The sequence below is a fragment of the Macaca thibetana genome, chromosome 10, assembly GCF_024542745.1.
Source record: "Macaca thibetana thibetana isolate TM-01 chromosome 10, ASM2454274v1, whole genome shotgun sequence".
NCBI lineage: Eukaryota > Metazoa > Chordata > Mammalia > Primates > Cercopithecidae > Macaca > Macaca thibetana.
The window spans coordinates 48,133,944-48,153,242 of NC_065587.1; the positions used below are offsets into that span (position 1 = coordinate 48,133,944).

Sequence of the window (19,299 nt, forward strand, 5' to 3'; positions counted from 1 at the left end):
AAAATTATTGCAAAGCAACACGTTTCACTAGAGAAAAAGTATTGAGTGTTGACAAAAAATAAAAAAAGGATGAAATATTTAAGATCCACCTGGATGTACCACAAAATGTTAATAAGGGAAACTGTCCCCAGGACTGGGGACATGGATATAGGATGGGGACATATGAAACTTTCTGTGCTAATTGCTTACATTTTCTATAAATGGAAAACTACTAAAACAAAAAAAACTTTTAATTAAATTGTATTTTAAAAACCCACCTGGAATCTTTTTTTCAGAGATGATCATTGATAATGCTCTTGTATTCATTATTGAATTAGGGAAAACTATGAATATTCATATCATAGAAGCAGGACTTTCAATAGCTAATCTTTTCTCTTTTTTTTTGAAACGGAGTCTCTCACTGTTGCCTAGGCTGGAGTGCATGATCTCGGCTCACTGCAACTCCACCTCTCGGGTTCAAGTGATTCTCCTACCGCAACCTCTTGAGTAGGTGAAATTACCAGTGCCTGCCACCATGCCTGGCTAATTTTTTGTATTTTTAGTAGAGACAGGGTTTCACTATGTTGGCCAGGCTGGTCTTGAACTCCTGACCTTGTGATCTGCCTGCCTTGGCCTCCCAAACTGCTGGGATTACAGGCATGAGCCACTGTGCCCGGCGAGTAGCTAACCTTTGATGAGCATTTACCATGTGACAGACATCATATAAAGTTATTTTTTACATGTTTTCATGATTGCACTTAATCATTCCCAAAACCCTGCAACAATGACCCTCAGAGACTGCTTCCTCTGTGTGCAGGCACCCTTCTAATTGTTTTATGTATATGAGTAACTCATTTAATCCTTTCAATAACCTTATGAGGTTAGTACTATCAGCATGCCCATTTTACAGATGAGGAAACTGAGTCCCAGCAGAGTCTGTCACCAGCCTCAAGTTCCACAGCTGGAAGGTAGTGGAAGTGATGCCGGATCCCAGAGGAGGGAGTCACTATTGTTGTTCCATGATTTAGAAAATAGGGCAGTCTGGCCGGGTGCAGTGGCTCATGCCTGTAGCCCCAGCACTTTGGGAGGCTGAGAAGGGCAGATGGCTTGAATCCAGAAGTTTGAGACCAGCCTGGGCAACATGGCAAAACCCCGTCTCTACTAAAAATACAAAAATTAGCCAGGCATGGTGGTAGGTGCTTGTAGTTTCAGCTTCTCAGGAGTCTGAGGGAAGAAGATAGATTGAGCCTGGGAGGTCAATCCTGCAGTGAGCTGGTGATCACACCACTGCCCTCCAGCCTGGGTGACAGAGTGAGGCACCGTCTCAAAAGAGAAAAGAAAGAAAATAAGGCATTCTGATGAGGATGGCCGAGGTGAGCTCCGCAAGGGAGCTTAAAATTACTTGGAATCAGGATTAGTTGGTGCCTGGAGGTGTCACGGTAACTGTGGTTCCATTGGTTACAGGAGGCCATTTTTTCCTGCTTTCTGAAGCATGAAAGACCAGGCCTCGGAGCCTCGCCTAGTTCCTTGCTAACCATGTGGCTTTCTGCAGGTCCCTCTGAGCTTCTAAGTCCTCACCTGTAAAATGGGTCCGATTATTTAGTCTGAACTGGCAGGACTGTTGGGAGTGTTAAATGTGGAACTACATGCATGTCGCAGGGGCTTGATAAAAACGATAGCTCACATTCATTGAATTGCAACAGCGTAGGGAACCCTGGGTTAAAGTTTTATGTTCCCCATCTCCTTGGTCTTCTTTTTTTTGAGACAGAGTCTCCGGCTCTGTTGCCCAGACTGGAGTGCAATGGCACCATCTCGGCTCACTGCAACCTCCACCTCCCAGGTTCAAGCCATTCTCCTGCCTCAGCCTCACGAGTACCTGGGATTACAGGCGCGCAGCTACCACACCTGGGTAATTTTTTTGTATTTTTTTTTTTTTTTTTAGTAGAGACAGGGTTTCATTATGTTGACCAGGCTGGTCTTGAATGCCTGACCTCAAGTGATCTGCCCACCTCGGCCTCCCAAAATGTCAGGATTACAGGTGTGAGCCACTGTGCCCAGGCTCCTCGGTCTTCTCTTGTACCCTGTGTAGTAATGGGGTTGAGAAGAGGGTGTGGAGTTTGAAAGGGGGATGTCTAGCAAAGCAGATGGGAGATGGTGGGACCCACACTGAGGCCATAATTGGCATGTCAGGGTGTTTACACTTCTTCCACGTAAGAAGCCTTTACTGAGTGCCAGCTTGTGCCATGCTATGTATGAAGCATCATTTTAGATGTAGAAGGGACAGGAGGAAGCAAGGCACACCAGCCCTCTTGGCTGGAGAATGCTATTTCTGCTCCAAAAGTGCAATGCAGCAATTACTAATGACATGTTTCTTTTCTTGAGGAACTTCTCTGGGGCACGAGATAAGTCACACTTCTTGGTTTGAGATCCACCTCAGACACTGGGATATTTGGTGGTTCCATCCTGTATGGCATCCACTTACTGGCAGTTAGCACTAAGTTAAAAAACAAAAAAATAAAAGAAAAGGGCCAAGCGCAGTGGCCTGTGGGAGCAGGGAAAGGTTTCTGGTGAGAGTTGGAAAGGCAGACTGGGCCGGATGCTCTTCCTTCGTCCCAATTAAATCTCTATGGCATTTAGCAAATGCCAGGGAAGAGCCCAGCACTTTGGGAGGCCGAGGTGGACAGATCACATGAGGACAGGAGTTCAAGACCAGTCTGGCCAACATGGTGAAACCCCATCTCCACTAAAAATACACAAATTAGCCGGGCATGGTGATGGCACATCTATAATCCCAGCTACTTGGGTGGCTGAGGCAGGAGAATTGCTTGAACCTGGGAGGCGGATGTTGCAGTGAGCTGAGATTTCGCCACTGCACTCCAGCCTGGGCGACAGAGGGAGATTCTGTTTCAAAAGGAAAAAGAAAAGAAATGGTGTCCAACATGATTTGTCATCAGATGTAACTATGTAAAAGTCAGCTTTAGTTTATATGGTATTACATTTTCAGGCTCTTTAGTTACATATTGATTTTTAAACTCCCTCACTTTGTTTCTTCCCACTGTTTTTTTTTTTTTTTTTTTTTCCTGCCTTCATAACTTTATCAGGCCTTTGAAAAGTTCATGGGTCCTAGACACTGTGGGAGAGTGTGGAAGTGAGTGTGGATGTGGTCTGCAGTGAAGGAGATAGATTCACGGTGTGTGAGACCGTGAATCACAGTGACAGGTAATGCAGGGTGACTGTCTGAGGCCTGAGAGTGGGGCCCATGTGCAAGTCCAAGAAAGTGGCTGGTGTGAGAATGAGGGTGTTCAGATTACTGAAGGGTGTTTGGATGAAAGAGGCAGTTGCGTGTGTGTGATGGTGAGTTCCCAGAATCCAGATAGAGAATGAGAGTGAGGATGGTGAAGGTCAGAGGGTGAAGGTCCCTGTGATTTCTGCGGGCACATGGGTGTGAAGTTTGAGAAACTGGGTGCATGGATGATAGTGACCAACAGGAGGGTGAGCGTGTTATGTGTGTGGATGACTCACATGTAATTGTGAATGCTGGATGTTGCCGGCAGTGAGCAGTGGCAGGTGTGTGTGTGTGGGGCCTGGGCATGAATGTGCACGTTGGTGCAAGAGTGAGTGAGAATGACTGATGGGGTGAAAGTGGCCGGGTGCGCGTGTGATTGTGCATGTCTGACGTTGGTGTGTGATGAGTGTGACAGCGCCCGTGTGTAGGGCTGGGATGTGATTGTGAATGTGGGATTTTGGGGGTGTGTGGCGGCAGGGCGCGCGCACGGCGGGCGTGGGCGGGGGGCGCGTGGCCGGGTGGGCGCGCGTGGGGGGCGCGCGGCGCGGGCCGGGGGCGGGGACACTGCAGCGGCCGCGGCGGCGCGGACACGGCCCGGCCGCCCCCCGTGGCAGGCGCGGCGCGGAGCGAGCGGGCGCAGCGCGGAGCTCGGGCCCATGGTGCGCCCGTGTCCGTCGGTCGGGCCGCGCGGGCGGCTCCGCGCGTGGCCCGGCGCTCGCGAGCTCGCCCCCTCGCTGCGGGCCCGGCCCGCCCGCTGCCGCCGCCTCCTCCCCCGGGGCGGCGCGGCGCCGGCGGGCGGCGGCGCGGAGGCCGGACCGGGCGGCGGCCCAGGCGGCGCGGGGGGCGCGGCGGCCAAGGCGGGCGGCGCCGCCGACATGACGGACAACATCCCGCTGCAGCCGGTGCGCCAGAAGAAGCGGATGGACAGCAGGCCCCGCGCCGGGTGAGTGGGCCCGGCTCGCGTTCTCCTTTGTCCGCGCCTCCCGGAGCCGGCGCTCGGGCCAGCCTGGCCCGGCCTGACAGGTTGGCCGCGCGCCCTGCCCGGCGCCATGAGCCCGGGGCAGGGCCGGGGAGGCGGGGAGGCGGCGAGGGGGTCCCTGCGCTCCAGCCCCGGGCGGCCCCTAGCCTGATGCCGGCCCTTTGGGGTTCGAGCGCCCGGTTGCCTGGCCTCCCTGCCCACCTTCCTTTAGAAACCCCGAGAAGCCGGGCCCGCCCCAGCGCTGTTTACACACTCGCGGAATTCGGATCTGCCATGCCTTCTCACCGTTTCGTTGTTCCGTAATTAATATCTGTCGTTGAGGTAACGATTTGGTCAATGTCACACCGAGCTCTGTGCTTGGAGCCTTACTTGGGAGCCCAGATATGCTCAGCTTTTAGGGGGGCACGGCCTACGCCACGGGGTACCCCATCAGCGCCCCTGGGTCCCAACCCCAGGAGGCTGCACCGAGACCACCTGCGCTCCGGTGGCCCCTTCCCCCTCCGCCCCGGGGTGGACCCGAACCAGCAGCCGCAGGAGGGTGGGAGGGGCTCCAACTGGCGGCTTGGTGACACTACCCCTTGTGTTCTCCCCCCACAATTTAGGGGAAGGAATCCCACGGCTGGGACAGGGGCTGCCGCCTGCTGTGTCTTTCCCGTTAGCAGGAGACCCCGAGGGCAACCTAGACGCGGAACATGTGAGGGTTTTCCCGCATTTGGGGAGAGGGGATGGGTTGGTATTTTGCGCCTCGCCGTCTTCCTGTTCGGAGGATGGCAGCGTGACATGTTGAGGTTTGCGGGACTCTCGCATTGCCTGCCATAGACTTACCTGGGCGTGAGGGGCGGGGGTGGGAAGGACAGGGGTGGGCGCTGGTGCAAATGCAGATTCCCCGGCCCCCGCCTAGACCCGCCAATCAGAGTTCTGGGGGGCGGGGCCTGGAGATGTGCATTTCCACAGGCGGTGCAGGTGAGGCTGGAGCCCGCGGGAGGCTGAACGCGGTGTTGGGCGGGGCCTGCGGCCGCTCTGCTCCGCCCTTGCTCGGGTGTCCGGTCCTCCCTGGGCACTTCCCGGTGGCAGCTGCTTATTGCAGCGTCAGTTGCTCGGAACAGTAGACGCAGAGGGTGGGGTAAACCCTAAAGGTGGCTTCACCAGGTGTCAGTGGAATTAAAAAAAAAAGAATGGTGCTGGCGGCCATTTTGTGGGGTCTTTGTCCCTGGCTTCCTGAATCCTCCGATGAAGAGGCCTCACTGATATTACCCAGAGGAGGAAATTGGAGCTTACGGAGGTTAAGGGCTGTAGGGAAGACTCTGCAAAATGGAGATTGAACTCCGGATTGTCTGACCCAAAGATAGTTCCCTCACTCCTCCCTTCTCTGTTTTGCGTTCCTTGTTGTTATTATTATTGAGATGGAGTCTCGCTCTGTTGCCCAGGCTGGAGTGCTGTGGCGAGATCTCCGGTCACTGCAACCTCTGCCTCCCGACTTCAAGCAATTATCTGCCTCAGCCTCCCGAGTAGCTGGGATTACAGGCGCCAGATACCACGCCCAGCTAATTTTTGTATTTTTAGTAGAGACGGGGGTTTCACCATCTTGGCCAGGCTCGTCTTGAACTCCTGACCTCGTGATCCACCCACCTCGGCCTACCAAAGTGCTGGGATTATAGGTGTGAGTCACCGTGCCCGACTATTTTATTATTTTTTTTTAAATGAGGGAGTAGCAGGGGACCACCTTGCTATGTTGCTCAGGCTGGTCTCAAACTCTTGGCCTCAAAGAATCCTTCCGCCTCAACCTCCTGGAGGTAGTCTCCTGGGTTGGCTTTTGTTTTTGTTTTGAAGACAGAGTTTCGCTCTTGTTGCCCAGGCTGGAGTGCAGCGGTGTGAACAACCTCTGCCTCCCAGGTTCAAGCGATTCTCCTGCCTCAGCCTCCTGAGTAGCTGGGATTACAGGCATGCGCCACCATGCCCGGCTAATTTTGTATTTTAAGTAGAGATGGGGTTTCTCCATGTTGGTCAGGTTGGTCTCGAACTCTTGACCTCAGGTGATCCGCCCTCCTTGGCCTCCCAAAGTGCTGGGATTACAGATGTGAGCCACTGTGCCCGGCCAATCTATTTCTTAAACAGTGACATGGATTTGGATTCACATCGTGTATCAGGGTTGCTGTGCATTTGCATAAATGCTCTTGTATATAATCTGCATTTTCAGGAGTAGCAACATCAAGGTGGGAATCCTGAAGTTTAGAAACACTTGAGAAGCGCAGAGAGATGGAGGAGCTTCCTGAAATAGACTAGGGGCTGGGGGATGACAGCCTGAGGGCTGAAGTGGGTGGGTGGTTAAAGGAAGAAGAAAGTAATATGTAATCCGTCAGGCTTTCTGTTGGACTCTTGAGATAAATACGGCTGTTTTAATCCTTACAACAACCGTGTGAGTTTTTAGAGTTAATTCTCCCATTTTATTGACAGGGAAGCAAAGATTCACTGATGTTAATGTGTTCCTGGTCTTGAAGGTTGTAAGTGAGAGGAGGCAGTTTTGAACCAGATCCACCCATTTCACCTGATGGTTCTAGGCAATAAAACTGTGGAATGGTTGGAGGATTTGTGGTTAAAAAAAAACAAAAACAAGATGCCATATGTCGTAGGGGACAGAATGCAGTTATTTCTGGGGTCACTCGGCATATGTTGCGAACACTCGCAGCTTATTTTTGGAGGAATCCCCCGGCTTCAAAGTTCTTTTCTCTCTTGAGAAAGTTACCACATCCTGATATTGAGAAAAAGTTTGAAATGGTGTAGTTAGGAAACAAGGTATTTAGGAACCGCAGTGTTTTGGCTCTGAACTGACGTTTCCTCTTTCATGCTGCACAATGGCCCTTTGATGTTGGTATTTTTTTTTATTCTTACTTTACTGATAAGGAAACAAAAATGCCCTTTCTCTTTGATGTGATGGAGGTGTGGTGTTAGGTAGGATTCTCATTCTCAGGACTTACTTACATTCTTGTTTTTTGTTTGTTTGTTTGTTTTTGAGACGGAGTCTTGCTCTGTCGCCCAAGCTAGAGTGCAGTGGCGCCATCTCAGCTCACTGCAAGCTCCGCCTCCCGGGTTCCCGCCATTCTCCTGCCTCAGCCTCCCGAGTAGCTGGGACTACAGGTGCCCGCCACCTTGCCCGGCTAATTTTTTTGTATTTTTAGTAGAAACGGGGTTTTATTATGTTAGCCAGGATGATCTCGATCTCCTGACTTCGTGATCCGCCTGTCTTGGCCTCCCAAAGTGCTGGGATTACAGGCGTGAGCCACTGCACCCGGCCGTGTGTGTACATTTTAATATCCTTTCTTTGATGTGGTGGAGGGAGTATTAGGTATGAAACATATAGGGGTATGTTTTGAGGGAGGGAATTGTGCTGGTGGGTGAAACCCAGAGACACCCCCCTCCTCGGCCACCGACCTTCCCCTCTCTGGGCTGGAGTAGAGAGTTGCACCAACAGCTCTTTGCCCCCCTGGGATGAGAACAGTGCAGCAGGCCTTGACAGCAGCCCATGGGGCTGTGCTGTCTGTCCTTTGCCAGCGCCCAGCTGCACTTGTGCCATCCCCTTCAGTTACAGAGGTCCTCTCTCGCTCTGCCTTGTGCTGACCAAAACTAGACTAGCTGCTCCTTGCCCTTGTGGAGACCAGAAGATGCGTCATGGCAAACCCACAGAGGGACTCTGAAGGATGGAGGGTGGACATGGGCGCTGTGCCTGTCCCGCTTCCCTGCGGAAGGGCTCTTTCTTTTTTTGAGACAGAGTCTCTTCTGTTGCCCAGGCTGGAGTGCAGTGGTATGATCTCAGCTCTCTACAACCTCTGCCTCCCGGGTTTAAGCGATTCTCCTGCCTCAGCCTCCTGAGTAGCTGGGATTACAGGTGTATGCCGGCATGCTCGGCTAATTTTTGCATTTTTAGTAGAGACGGGGTTTCACCATGTTGGTCAGGCTGGTCTCAACGCTTGACCTCGTGATCCACCCACCTTGGCCATCCAAAGTGCTGGGATTGCAGGCATAAGCCACTGCACCCTGCCCAAAAGGGCTCTTTCTACCTACTGTCCAGCTGGCTGGTGAGAGGAGGTCCCTGTATTCCAGTCCCCAAGGAGTTGGGGGCACCTTTTGACCTTGACCTCTGCCTTGCATGCAACAAGTTGGAAAAAGCAGGCAAGGCATTGAACCAGCCATCTTTGGACTTTTGGCCCTTACTTCTCAGAACAGAATGTTCTTTTAGTGTCTACTCAGATGGAAATGTTGAAAGTTGGTGATAAGGGCTGGCCGTATTTTATGACTGCCTTTGAAGGGGGATGGGATGTGTCTTCAGGGTCACTCATGAAGGTGGTGACTTTGGTTTAATTTGGAAAGAAAAAGACTAGTTGTAACATTTTTATTGATGACATTTAGAATGATTCTGATTTTAATAACTAGTATCTGTTTTCTCTAATTTGTGTGAGTTTGAAAGATTTATATATGTATGAAAGATTAGCAATTATTTTTATGAGCCCTTCTGTTTGTACCAAATGATACTTGCTTTCTTGTTGTAGTCATGGCAGGAAGTTTCCTTTTAGAATTTAAAGAAAAGGCAGTCAATTAAAGAAAACCATGAAGTCTGTAAAAGTTCCTGAGATTTGTAGATACCCCAAGTCATGCCTGACATTTAGGAATTAGTGGCCCATGCTGAAATGGCACAGTCTAAACACATAATGTTACTGCTACAAGGGGAAAGAAATAGGAGGGTTGGTTGTGCTTATACATTTAAAACCTTTTTTTTTTTTTTTTTTTTTTTGAGACGTGGTCTCACTCTGTTGCTCAGGCTGGAGTCCAGTGGTGTGATCTCACTGCAACCTCAGCCTCCCGGGTTCAAGCAATCCTACCGCCGCAGCCTCCCCAGTAGCTGGGATTACAAACATGCACCACCATGCCTGTCTAATTTTTGTATTTTTTATAGAGATGGGGTTTCTCCATGTTGCTCAGGCTGTTTTCAAACTCTTGGGCTAAAGCAATCCGCCAAACTCGGCCTATCAAAGTGCTGGGACTACAGGCGCCAGCCACTGTGCCTGGCCCTGCTTTTATTTTTGTCTAAACAGAATTTGCAGAAACTCTGGGGGAAGGCAGTTGGAAGAGGCCCCGTGGGAGCAGGGAAAGGCTTCTGGTGAGAGTTGGAAAGGTGACCTGGGCCGGATGCTCTTCCTTCGTCCCAATTAAATCTCTGTGGCATTTAGCAAATGCCAGGGAAGAGCCTGTTGGCAGCGGTCCCCAAGGAAGAATCAGTTTGTAGTGTCAGCAGTGCCCTGCTCCTAACATGAGCCTGGCAGGATCTCCCACATGCCGCGGACAGTTTGCAGTGACGAGATGAAGTCAGGCTTGGGGCCGGACTTGGTGGCTCATGCTTGCAATCCCAGCACTTTGGGAGGCCAAGGTGGGTGGCTCACTTAAGGTCAGGAGTTCAAGACCAACCTGGCCAACATGGTGAAACCCTGTCTCTACTAAAAATACACCGCGCCTGGCCGATATTTTGGGTTTGATGATTCCCTGTTATGGGGGCTGTCCTGGGCATTGTAGGATGTTTAGCAGCATCTCTGGCCTCTACTCACTAGATGCCAGTACTATCCCCTCCCCGCCCGCCTTGTGACAATCAAGAATGTCTCCAGACATTGCCAAGTGTCCTCTGCGGGATGAATGGCCCTCGGAGCCACTGGACTAAGGAAACTGATATTCACTGAGTGGCCATATTCTTTATTGTCCTTTTAAGGTGTCTCATCCTGTCTTTAAAAAAAAAAACGAAAACAAAACTCAAGACATCTGTTGGATGAGAAATCATACTGTCTGGACTATCGTTCTTGCTGTGAGGTCAGCTTTCTGATTTAGTAATTAAGGAAGCTTTGTGCTGTTAGAACATTTGGGAAATGTTGCAGATGTGGATCCCCCATCCCTCCCCAAATTCACGTGTTTGAAGCTGGAACCCCCAGCACCTCAGAATGTGACTGAATTTGGAGACAGGGCCTTTAAAGAGGTGATCAATTTAAAATGAAGCTGTTAGGCCAGGCGCGGTGGCTCACGCCTGTAATCCCAGCACTTTGGGAGGCCGAGGTGGGTGGATCATGAGGTCAGGAGATCGAGACCATCTTGGCTAACATGGTGAAACCCCATCTCTACTAAAAATACAAAAAATTAGCTGGGCGTGGTGGCGGGCGCCTGTAGTCCCAGCTACTCAGGAGACTGAGGCAGGAGAATGGCGTGAACCCGGGAGGTGGAGCTTGCAGTGAGCTGAGATCGCACCACTGCACTCCAGCCTGGGCGACAGAGCGAGACTCCATCTCAAAAAAAAAAAAAAAAAAAAAAAAAAAAATTAAAAATTAAATGAAGCTGTTAGGATGGACCCTTTTCCATTCTGCCCGGTGACCTTATAGGAGGAGATTATGACAGACAGAGAGGCTGAGCATGGTGACTCACACCTGTAATCCCAGCACTTTGGAAGGCTGAGGCAGGCGGATCACTTGAGGTCAGGAGTTTGAGACCAGCCTGGCCAAACATGGTGAAACCCCGTCTCTACTAAAATTACAAAAATTAGCTGGGTGTCGTGACGTGTACCTGTAATCCCAGCTGCTAGGAAGGCCGAGGCAGGAAAATTGCTTTAACTCAGGATGCGGAGGTTGCAGTGAACCAGCCTGGGTGACAGAGCGAGACTGCATCTCAAAAAAGAAAGAAAGAAAGAAAGAAAGAGAGAGAGAGAGGGAGGAAAGGAGGGAGGGAGGGAGGAAAGACAGAGACACCAGAGAAGATTGTGTGAGGACACAGGGGGATGGTGGCTGTCTACAAGCCAAGGAGAGAGGCTTCAGGAGAAACCAACCCTGCTGACACCTTGTTCTTGGACTTCTGGCCTCCAGGACTGTGAAAAAATAAGTTTCTGTTGTTTAAGCCATTCAGTCTATGATATTTTATTATGGCAGCCCAAGGAAACGAATGTAGGAAGCATCTCATTTACTGCTGTCTTGGCATGTGTGGTATCTCTTAGTGTTACTAAGCTTTCATTTGAAATTAATGTCATGAATGGTACAGCTATGAACATTCTTGAACACGTCATTCAGTATGTCTTATGTGGCTTTGCTGTGCCCTAGGGTATACATTTGTGTTTAGCTTTAGAAGAAAATGATAATTTTCCAAAGCAATTATACTAATTTATACTTCTACCAAGCTGGTCAGTTGTTCCATGTCCTCACCAACACTGTATTGTCTGTCACCTTTCGTTTCAGCCATTGTGATGTGAGCATAATGATATTACAAGAATTTTTTTTTTTTAAATTGAGATGGAGTCTTGTTCTTTCACCCACAGGCTGGAATGCAGAGGCACGATCTCGGGTCACTGCAACCTCCGCCTCCTGGGTTCAAGCAATTCTCCTGCCTCAGCCTCCTGAGTAGCTGGGATTACAGGTCTGTGGCACCACGCTGGCTGATTTTTGTATTTTTAGTGGAGACGGGGTTTTACCATGTTTGTCAGGCTGGTCTCGAACTCCTGACCTTGTGATCCGCCCACCTTGGCCTTCCAAAGTGCTGGGATTACAGGTGTGAGCCACCACGCCCAGCCAATAAATTCATTTATTTTTTATTTTTTATTTTTTGAGACGAAGTCTCACTCTTTTGCCCAGGCTGGAGTGTAGTGGTGCAATCTCGGCTCACTGCAGCCTCCGGCTCCTGGGTTCAAGGGATTCTCCTGCCTCAGCCTCCTGAATAGTTGGGGTTACAGGTATGTGCCACCATATCCGGCTAATTTTTGTATTTTTTTTTTAATAGAGACGGGGTTTCACCATGTTGGACAGGCTGGTCTCAAAATCCTGATCTCACATGATCCACCTTGGCCTCCCAAAGTGCTGGGATTACAGGCATGGGCCACCATGCCCGGCCTATTTATTTATTTATTGAGATAGTGTCTCACTCTGTTGCCCAGGATGGAATGCAGTGGTGTGATCTCAGCTCACTGCAACCTCTGCCTTCTGGGTTCAAGCAGTTCTCATGCCTCAGCCTTCCAACTAGCTGGGATTATGGGCATGCACCACCGTGCCCAGTTTTTTTTTTTTTTTTGTGTGTTTTTAGTAGATATGGGGTTTAGCCATGTTGGCCAGGCTGGTCTCAAACCTCTTACCTCAGGTGATTCGCCTGCTTTTGGCCTCCCAAAGTGCTGGGAATACAGGTGTGTGCCACCATGCCCAACCTAAGAAATTTATTCTTTTTTTTTTTTTTTTAGATGGAGTTTTGTACTTGTTGCTTGGGCTGGAGTGCATTGGTGCAATCTCAGCTCACTGTAACCTCCGCCTCCTGGGGTCAAGTGATTCTCATGCCTCAGCCTCCACGTAGCTAGGATTACAGGCATGTACCACCAGGCCCGGCTAATTTTTTATATTTTTAGTAGAGACAGGGTTTCTCCATGTTGGTCAGGCTGGTCTTGAACTCCCGACCTCAGGTGATCCACCTGCCTTGGCCTCCGAAAGTGCTGGGATTACAGGCATGAGCCACCATGCCCAGCGTTGGCTTCCTTTTCTTTATCTGAGATTGCGCTTTAGACATACAGGTTAGTCACGGGAACACTGAGCTTAAATTGTCATGTCAGGGTGGCCTGTCCTCCTGTGGGTCTCCAGGCTCCAGGGCCTGGCCAGGCACACTCTTGAGTAGTTTATGTTATAAGAGGAACGGTGAAAAAGTCTAATCTTTGTTTTCCTCTAATTGAAAAATGAGGACATATCCACGTAAGAAAAATGAGAGAACAGGCCGGGCATGGTGGCTTGTGCCTGTAACCCAGCGCTTTGGGAGGCTGAGGTGGGCGAATCACCTGAGGTCAGGAGTTCGGTTCTAGCCTGTTCCAACATGGTGAAAACTCGTCTCTACCATAAAAAAAAATACAAAAATTGGCTGGGCATGGTGGCACGTGCCTGTAATCCCAGCTACTTGGGAGGTTGAGTCAGGAGAATTCCTTGAACCCGGGAGACAGAGTTTGCAGTGAGTTGAGACTGTGCCACTGCACTCCAGCCTGGGTGACAGAGTAAGACTCAGTCTCATTAAAAAAAAAAAAAAAAAAAGAAAAATGAGAGAACAGAGAAAACTGATAAAGGAAATAATGCTGGTATGTTATATTTCCTTCAAAGACAATCACAATGAACACAAACCTTTTAGCAGATGATGTTTTCTTCCTGTTTGTGCGTGTACCTTGTTTTATGAGTAGGGACCATGTAGCACATGGGTTTTTGTTTTGTTTTGTTTTGAGACGGAGTCTCGCTCTGTCATTGCCCAGGCTGGGGTGCAGTGGCGCTATCTGAGTTCACTGCAAGCTCCGCCTCCTGGGTTCACGCCATTCTCCTGCCTCAGCCTCCTGAGTAGCTGGGACTACAGGCGCCCGCCACCACACCCGGCTAATATTTTGTATTTTTAGTAGGAACGGGGTTTCACCGTGTTAGCCAGGATGGTCTCGATCTCCTAACCTTGTGATCCGCCCACCTTGGCCTCCCAAAGTGCTGGGATTACAGGCGTGAGCCCCCGCGCCTGGCTTTTTTTTTTTGAGTCAGGGCCTCATGCCATTTCTCAGGCCGGAGTGGAGGTGCACAATCTCTGCTCACTGTAATGTCTGCCTCCTGGGCTTAAGTGATTCTCTCACCTTCGTTTCCCAAACAGCTGGGACCATAGGCGTGTGTACCACCACAGTTGGCTAACTTTTAGATATTTTAGAGAGACGAGGTCTCATTATATTGCCGAGTGTGGCACATAGGTTTTTATGTTTTACTTTTTCCACTTAGCGTTTTACTATAAAGCATTTTTTACATTATAGTGTACTTAACAAATAACATTTTATTTTATTTTATTTATGTTTTTGAGATAGAGTCTCACTCTGTTGCCCAGGCTGGATTGCAATGGCATGATTTCGGCTCACTGCAACCTCTGCCTTTCAAGTTCAGGTGATTCTCCTGCCTCCGCCTCCCAAGTAGCTAGGACTACAGGCGCACACCACCACGCCCAGCTAATTTTTGTATTTTTAATAGAGATGGGGTTTTGCCATATGCAAATGACATTTTGAATGACAGCATAATATTTCTTTGAATAGACATCTCTAATTTACTTAACCAGTGCTTTATATTCTCACAAGTTGCTTTGTATTTTATTTTCACTTTACAAGAAATGTTTTCTTTTTCTTTTCTTTCTTTCTTTTTTTTTTGAGACAGAGTCTGGCTCTTGTTGCCCAGGCTGGAGTGCAATGGCGCCATCTTGGCTCACTGCAACTTCTGCTTCCCAGGTTCGAGTGATTGTCCTGCCTCAGCCTCCCAAGTAGCTGGGATTACAGGTGGGTGCCACCACACCCAGTATTTTTGTAGTTTTAGTAGAGATAGGATTTGACCATGTTGGCCAGGCTGGCCTCGAACCCCCAACCTCTGGTGATCCACTCACCTCGGCCTCCCAAACTGCTGGGATTAAAGGCATGAGCCACTGTACCCTACCACAAGTAATGTTTTCATTCCAAACCCTGGCCCTCCAAAAGCAAACAAAGAGAAAGTAGAGAGAGGCACTGACTCCTGCCCTGGGCCTGAGAAGTCACCTGTCTGGGATTGGATAAGCCTGACCAGCAAAGAAGCACTCAAAAATTCAGTTTTGTGTGTGATACCACAGAAAACCAGTGCTTAAGAATCTTGGCCTTGTTTTTACATGTTTCAGAGAATTGCCGGCTGTTTGAAAGGGCATCCAGATCTCTACACAGTCATAGAAAAGTTAACAGAGGTTTATAGTATGAAGACTAAAAATAGCTACTGTTGATTCCATCCGTTCATTCACTCCATAAACATTTCCTGAGCACTTACTCTGTCTCTGGCAGTTTTAATATTAGGGATATAGCGATCAACACATGCAACAGAAATCCCTGATAGCATGGGCCTTCCATTCTAGTGACACACAGTAGATTTTCTTGTAAGAATTTTGTTAAACTCCATTGGTTTATTGGGTGCCACCATCACTGTCTTAGGTATTTTAAGTGGATTGTCTTAATGGCATTGTCCATTACTAGGTACTGTCATTGTTCTATTTTCCAGGAAACAGAGGTTTAGCAGGATTAACTAGTCCAGGGTCCCACAGCTCGTAAACTGCTGTCTCTTGTCTCCCAGGTCTCAGCTCAGCTGTCTCTTTGGGACATCTTTCCAGACCATTCACTCTGTAGGAGTCACCTACCGCTGAGTGGCATATTTTTGTTTGTTTTTTTTTTTTTTTTTTTTTTTTTTTGCTTGGTTTTTTTTTTTGTTCCTACCTTGCCCACTACAAAATGTAGGCTCTGTGAGAGCAGTGCCCTTGTTTGACTAGTGAGAGTCCCAGTGCTTAGCACAAAGGCTGGCACATAGTAGGTGCTCAGTAAATACTGGCTGCTTGATTAAATGAGCGAGTGAATAAAGAATAGGAGCAACAGGCATGGTGGCTCACGCCTGTATCCCAGCACTTTGAAAGGCAGAGGTGGGAGGATCTCTTGAGCCCATGAGTTGGAGACCAGCCTGGGCAACACAGGGAGACTCCATCTTTACCAAGAAATTAAAAAATTAGCTGGGCATGGTAGTGCATGCCTGTGGTCTCAGCTACTTGGGAGGCTGAAGTCGGAGGATCCTTTGAGCCCAGGGGTTTGAGATTGCAGTGAGCCATGATTGTGCCACTGCAGTCCAGCCTGGGATGGAGTGTGACCCTGTCTCCAAAAAAAAAAAAACCCCCCCCAAAAAACCCAAAAAACAGAAACATTAAAAAATCTCAAGAGCTTTACATTCCTAATTCATTGAGAGGTATAAGTGGTGGTAGGACCCACAGTGGGCTTCAGTGAGGGTACATGTTGAGCACTGGAGCCAGAAGGAGGATAAACAATGGAATCCTCATCTGCACAGAAAAAGGGAATCCTTCCTTCCTGTTACGTCTCCCTCCTTCCTTCCCTTCTTTATCCGCATGACCCATGGCTGCAAGGAAGGAGCCACGTCCAGCCTCCTGCCTCTTGTTGGATGTGGAGCTCTTAGACACCCTTGTGTGTCTCATGGAAGCTCCCATAGCAGTGCCAGCCACCGTAGCAGGGTTGGAGGGAGGAGGAAGGCAGGCTTGGCAGTGCCAGTGGGGACCCTTGGTGTGTCCCTACTGGGTTCCTGCCATTTGGATTCCTCCCTAGGTTGCCATCTAGACAATTCAGAGGTGGCTCTCAGATTCTACAGCTTGGTGAGATTGCCAGACTCTGGCTAAGAGGGCTGGCTCCGGGGTCAGCCTGCTGGACTCACATCCTGGCTCTGCCCCTTACAGGCTGTAAGACCCTGTAAGGTGCAGTGTCCTCATCTACAAGAGGGCGAGGATAGAAGCCCCTGACTGTAGGATGCTTGGGAGGAGCAAGGCAAGTCATTCGCCTTGAGGGCTTTGCCACAGCGCTTGGCACACACTCGGCACTTACTCATGTTTTCGCTTATTGTTTTGGTGTCTAGGAAATTGCTTTCCACTGGATTCTGTTCTGTTTTCTGGAATCTTGTGGGCCATGCTGTGTGGGGTTGCCAGCCAGGCTTTGTGGCCTAGGCCTGTGTTAGAACCTATGACCGAGTGTCTTGGGTAAACACAAATGCGTGAGGTGAGGGAGGAGTGCTGGGCACTGGGGCATGTGAAAGGGGAATGAGTCATCAGCCCGCGCTTAGTGACAGAGCATCTTTGTGTGCCAGGCCTGGGGGAGGTGAATGGGATCTGGTCTCTGACCTACAAACTCATGGCAAGATCCGAGGCTGCAGACAGAGCTGTGTGCTGTTTGGGCAGCAGGGTGAGCTTTATTATTTTATTATTATTTTTATTTATTTTTGAGAGAGAGTCTTGCTCTGTCACCCAGGCTGGAGTGCAAGCGACACAATCTCGGCTCACTGCAACCTCAGCCTCCCGGATTCAAGCGATTCTCCCGCCTCAGCCTCCCAAGTAGCTGGGATTACAGGTGCCCACCACTGTGCCCAGCTAATTTTATTGGATTTTTTTTTTTTTTAAGTAGAGACAGGGTTTCACCATGTTACCCAGGCTGGTCTCAAACTCCTGAGCTCAGGCCATCTGCCTATCTCCCAAAGTACTGGGATTTCAGGGTGAGCCACTGCGCCCGGCCTATTTTATTTTTAAATTAGAAAAAAATGTACTGAGTCAGAGTCACAAGGTTTAATACTTAACAAGATAGAGGTGTAGCCATTGCAAAGTCAGTTTCCCTCCCACTCTCTCTAGTCAGTTACCCTGTGCCCTTCCCCAGGCAGTGAGTCTTACCATGTTCTTCTGTATTGTTCTAGGCATTTTTAAGCATTTATAAAAAAAAACACCATGCATGTTTATATAGATAAATAGATATATATTTTTCTTTTTTATTCTGTTATTAATATGCCCTACACCGTACATGTATTTTTCACTTAACCATACATTCTGGCCGGCGGTGGCTCGCGCCTGTAATCCCAGCACTTTGGGAGACCAAGGTGGGCGGATCACCTGGGGTCAGGAGTTTGAGACCAGCCTGGTCAACATGGTGAAACTGTCTCTACTACAAATACCAAACTTAGCCAGGCATGGTGGTGGGTGCCTGTAATCCCAGCTACTCAGGAGGCTGAGGAGGCAGAAGAATCACTTGGACCTGGGAGGCGCAGGTTGCAGTGAGCCAAGATCGCACCACTGCACTCTAGCCTGGGCGACTGAGTGAGACTCCGTCTCAAAAAAAAAAATTCTGAGTTCATTCCGTGTCAGTATATAACAACCTTCTTCACTACCTTTTTGAAATTATTTATTTATTTACTTGTTTGAGATGTGGGGGCTATGTTGCCCAGACTGTCTCAAACTCCTGGGTTCAAGTGATTCTCCTGCCTCAGCGTCCCAAATAGCTGGGACTACAGGCACACACCATTGCACCTGGCCTTTGATCATTATTTTAATGCCTTCATAGTATTACATTGAATAGTACCGTAGTTTGTTTAGCCAATCTACCACTGATGGTCATTTAGATTATTTCTCCATTTTATTTGTTTGTCTGTCTGTCTATCTATCTACTGTCTGTCTATCTATCTACCTACCTACCTACCTACTTATCTATTTAGCTATCTTTAGAGGCGCTGTCACCCAGGCTGGTCTTGAACTCCTGGCCTCAAGTGAACCCGGGCCTGCAAAGTGCTGGGGTTATAGGCGTTTGCCACTGAGCTTGGTCAGTTATATTTATTTTTTCTAATGGTTTATTATTACTAGGAATGTCACACAAGTCTTTGTGCCCATGTTAGACTGTATGGAATATCTGGAAGGGGAATGGCTGAAGTGAATGTACATTTGTAATTTTGATAGCATCGTCAAAATGTCCTCCGTGAGGTTATGCTGACTTAGATCCTTGCCAGCAGTGACAGCGCCTGTTTGTCCATCCTTGCCTTTATTAAGATTTTTGACTTTGGTCATAAAAAAATGATATCTTGGTGTGGTTTTAGTTTTGTATAATATTTAAAAATTGAGTCAGTTGCCAACATTTTATAACTGAATATTTACTCTTCAGAATGTCTTTGTCTTGAAGAATCAGATGGTCTAGGCTTGTGTAGGAACTGGACTGGAGGTGTGCCCCATCCCACTGGACCTTGTGTTTATTTTCATTAATTATTTTTTCTCCTTCTCCTCCTCCCTCCTCCTTCCTCCCTCCCCTCCTCCACCTCCTTCTTTCTTCTTTTCTTCTCTTCTATTTTTAAAAAACAAATAGAGATGGGATCTCACTATGTAGCTCAAGCTGGTTTCGCACTTCTAGCCATAAGTGATCTTCCTGCCTCAGCCTTTCAAAGTGCTGGGATTACAGGCATGAGCCACTGCACCTAGCCTATGTATTTTTTATGTGGCTTGCTGGGCCCCTGTAGGTTTGAGTTTGCCAGTCCTGGTCTAGAGAGAAACAGACCAGTAAAGTCTAAGAGAGCCCGAACTGCTTCCTCCTCTCTTTGCGAAGAGCACAGAGTTGGGTTTGAAAGGATAGATAGAAGATAAAGGGACAGGCTCGCAGGAGGATGTCTGGTGTGAGTGGGTCTTACAGACATGTTGGGTA

General features: G+C 48.8%; 1 protein-coding gene across 1 annotated transcript in view; it reads left to right on the plus strand.

Moving 5' to 3' along the window:
* The first annotated feature begins 4,090 nt into the window (after window positions 1–4,090).
* ATP9A (ATPase phospholipid transporting 9A (putative)) overlaps window positions 4,091–19,299 on the plus strand; it is a 166,210-nt gene continuing 151,001 nt past the window's right edge. Inside the window, exon 1 of the mRNA XM_050807429.1 lies at window positions 4,091–4,208. Within this exon, the coding sequence (XP_050663386.1) occupies window positions 4,141–4,208 (68 nt within the window). The 5' untranslated portion in view covers window positions 4,091–4,140. The remainder of the gene's footprint in view (window positions 4,209–19,299) is intronic.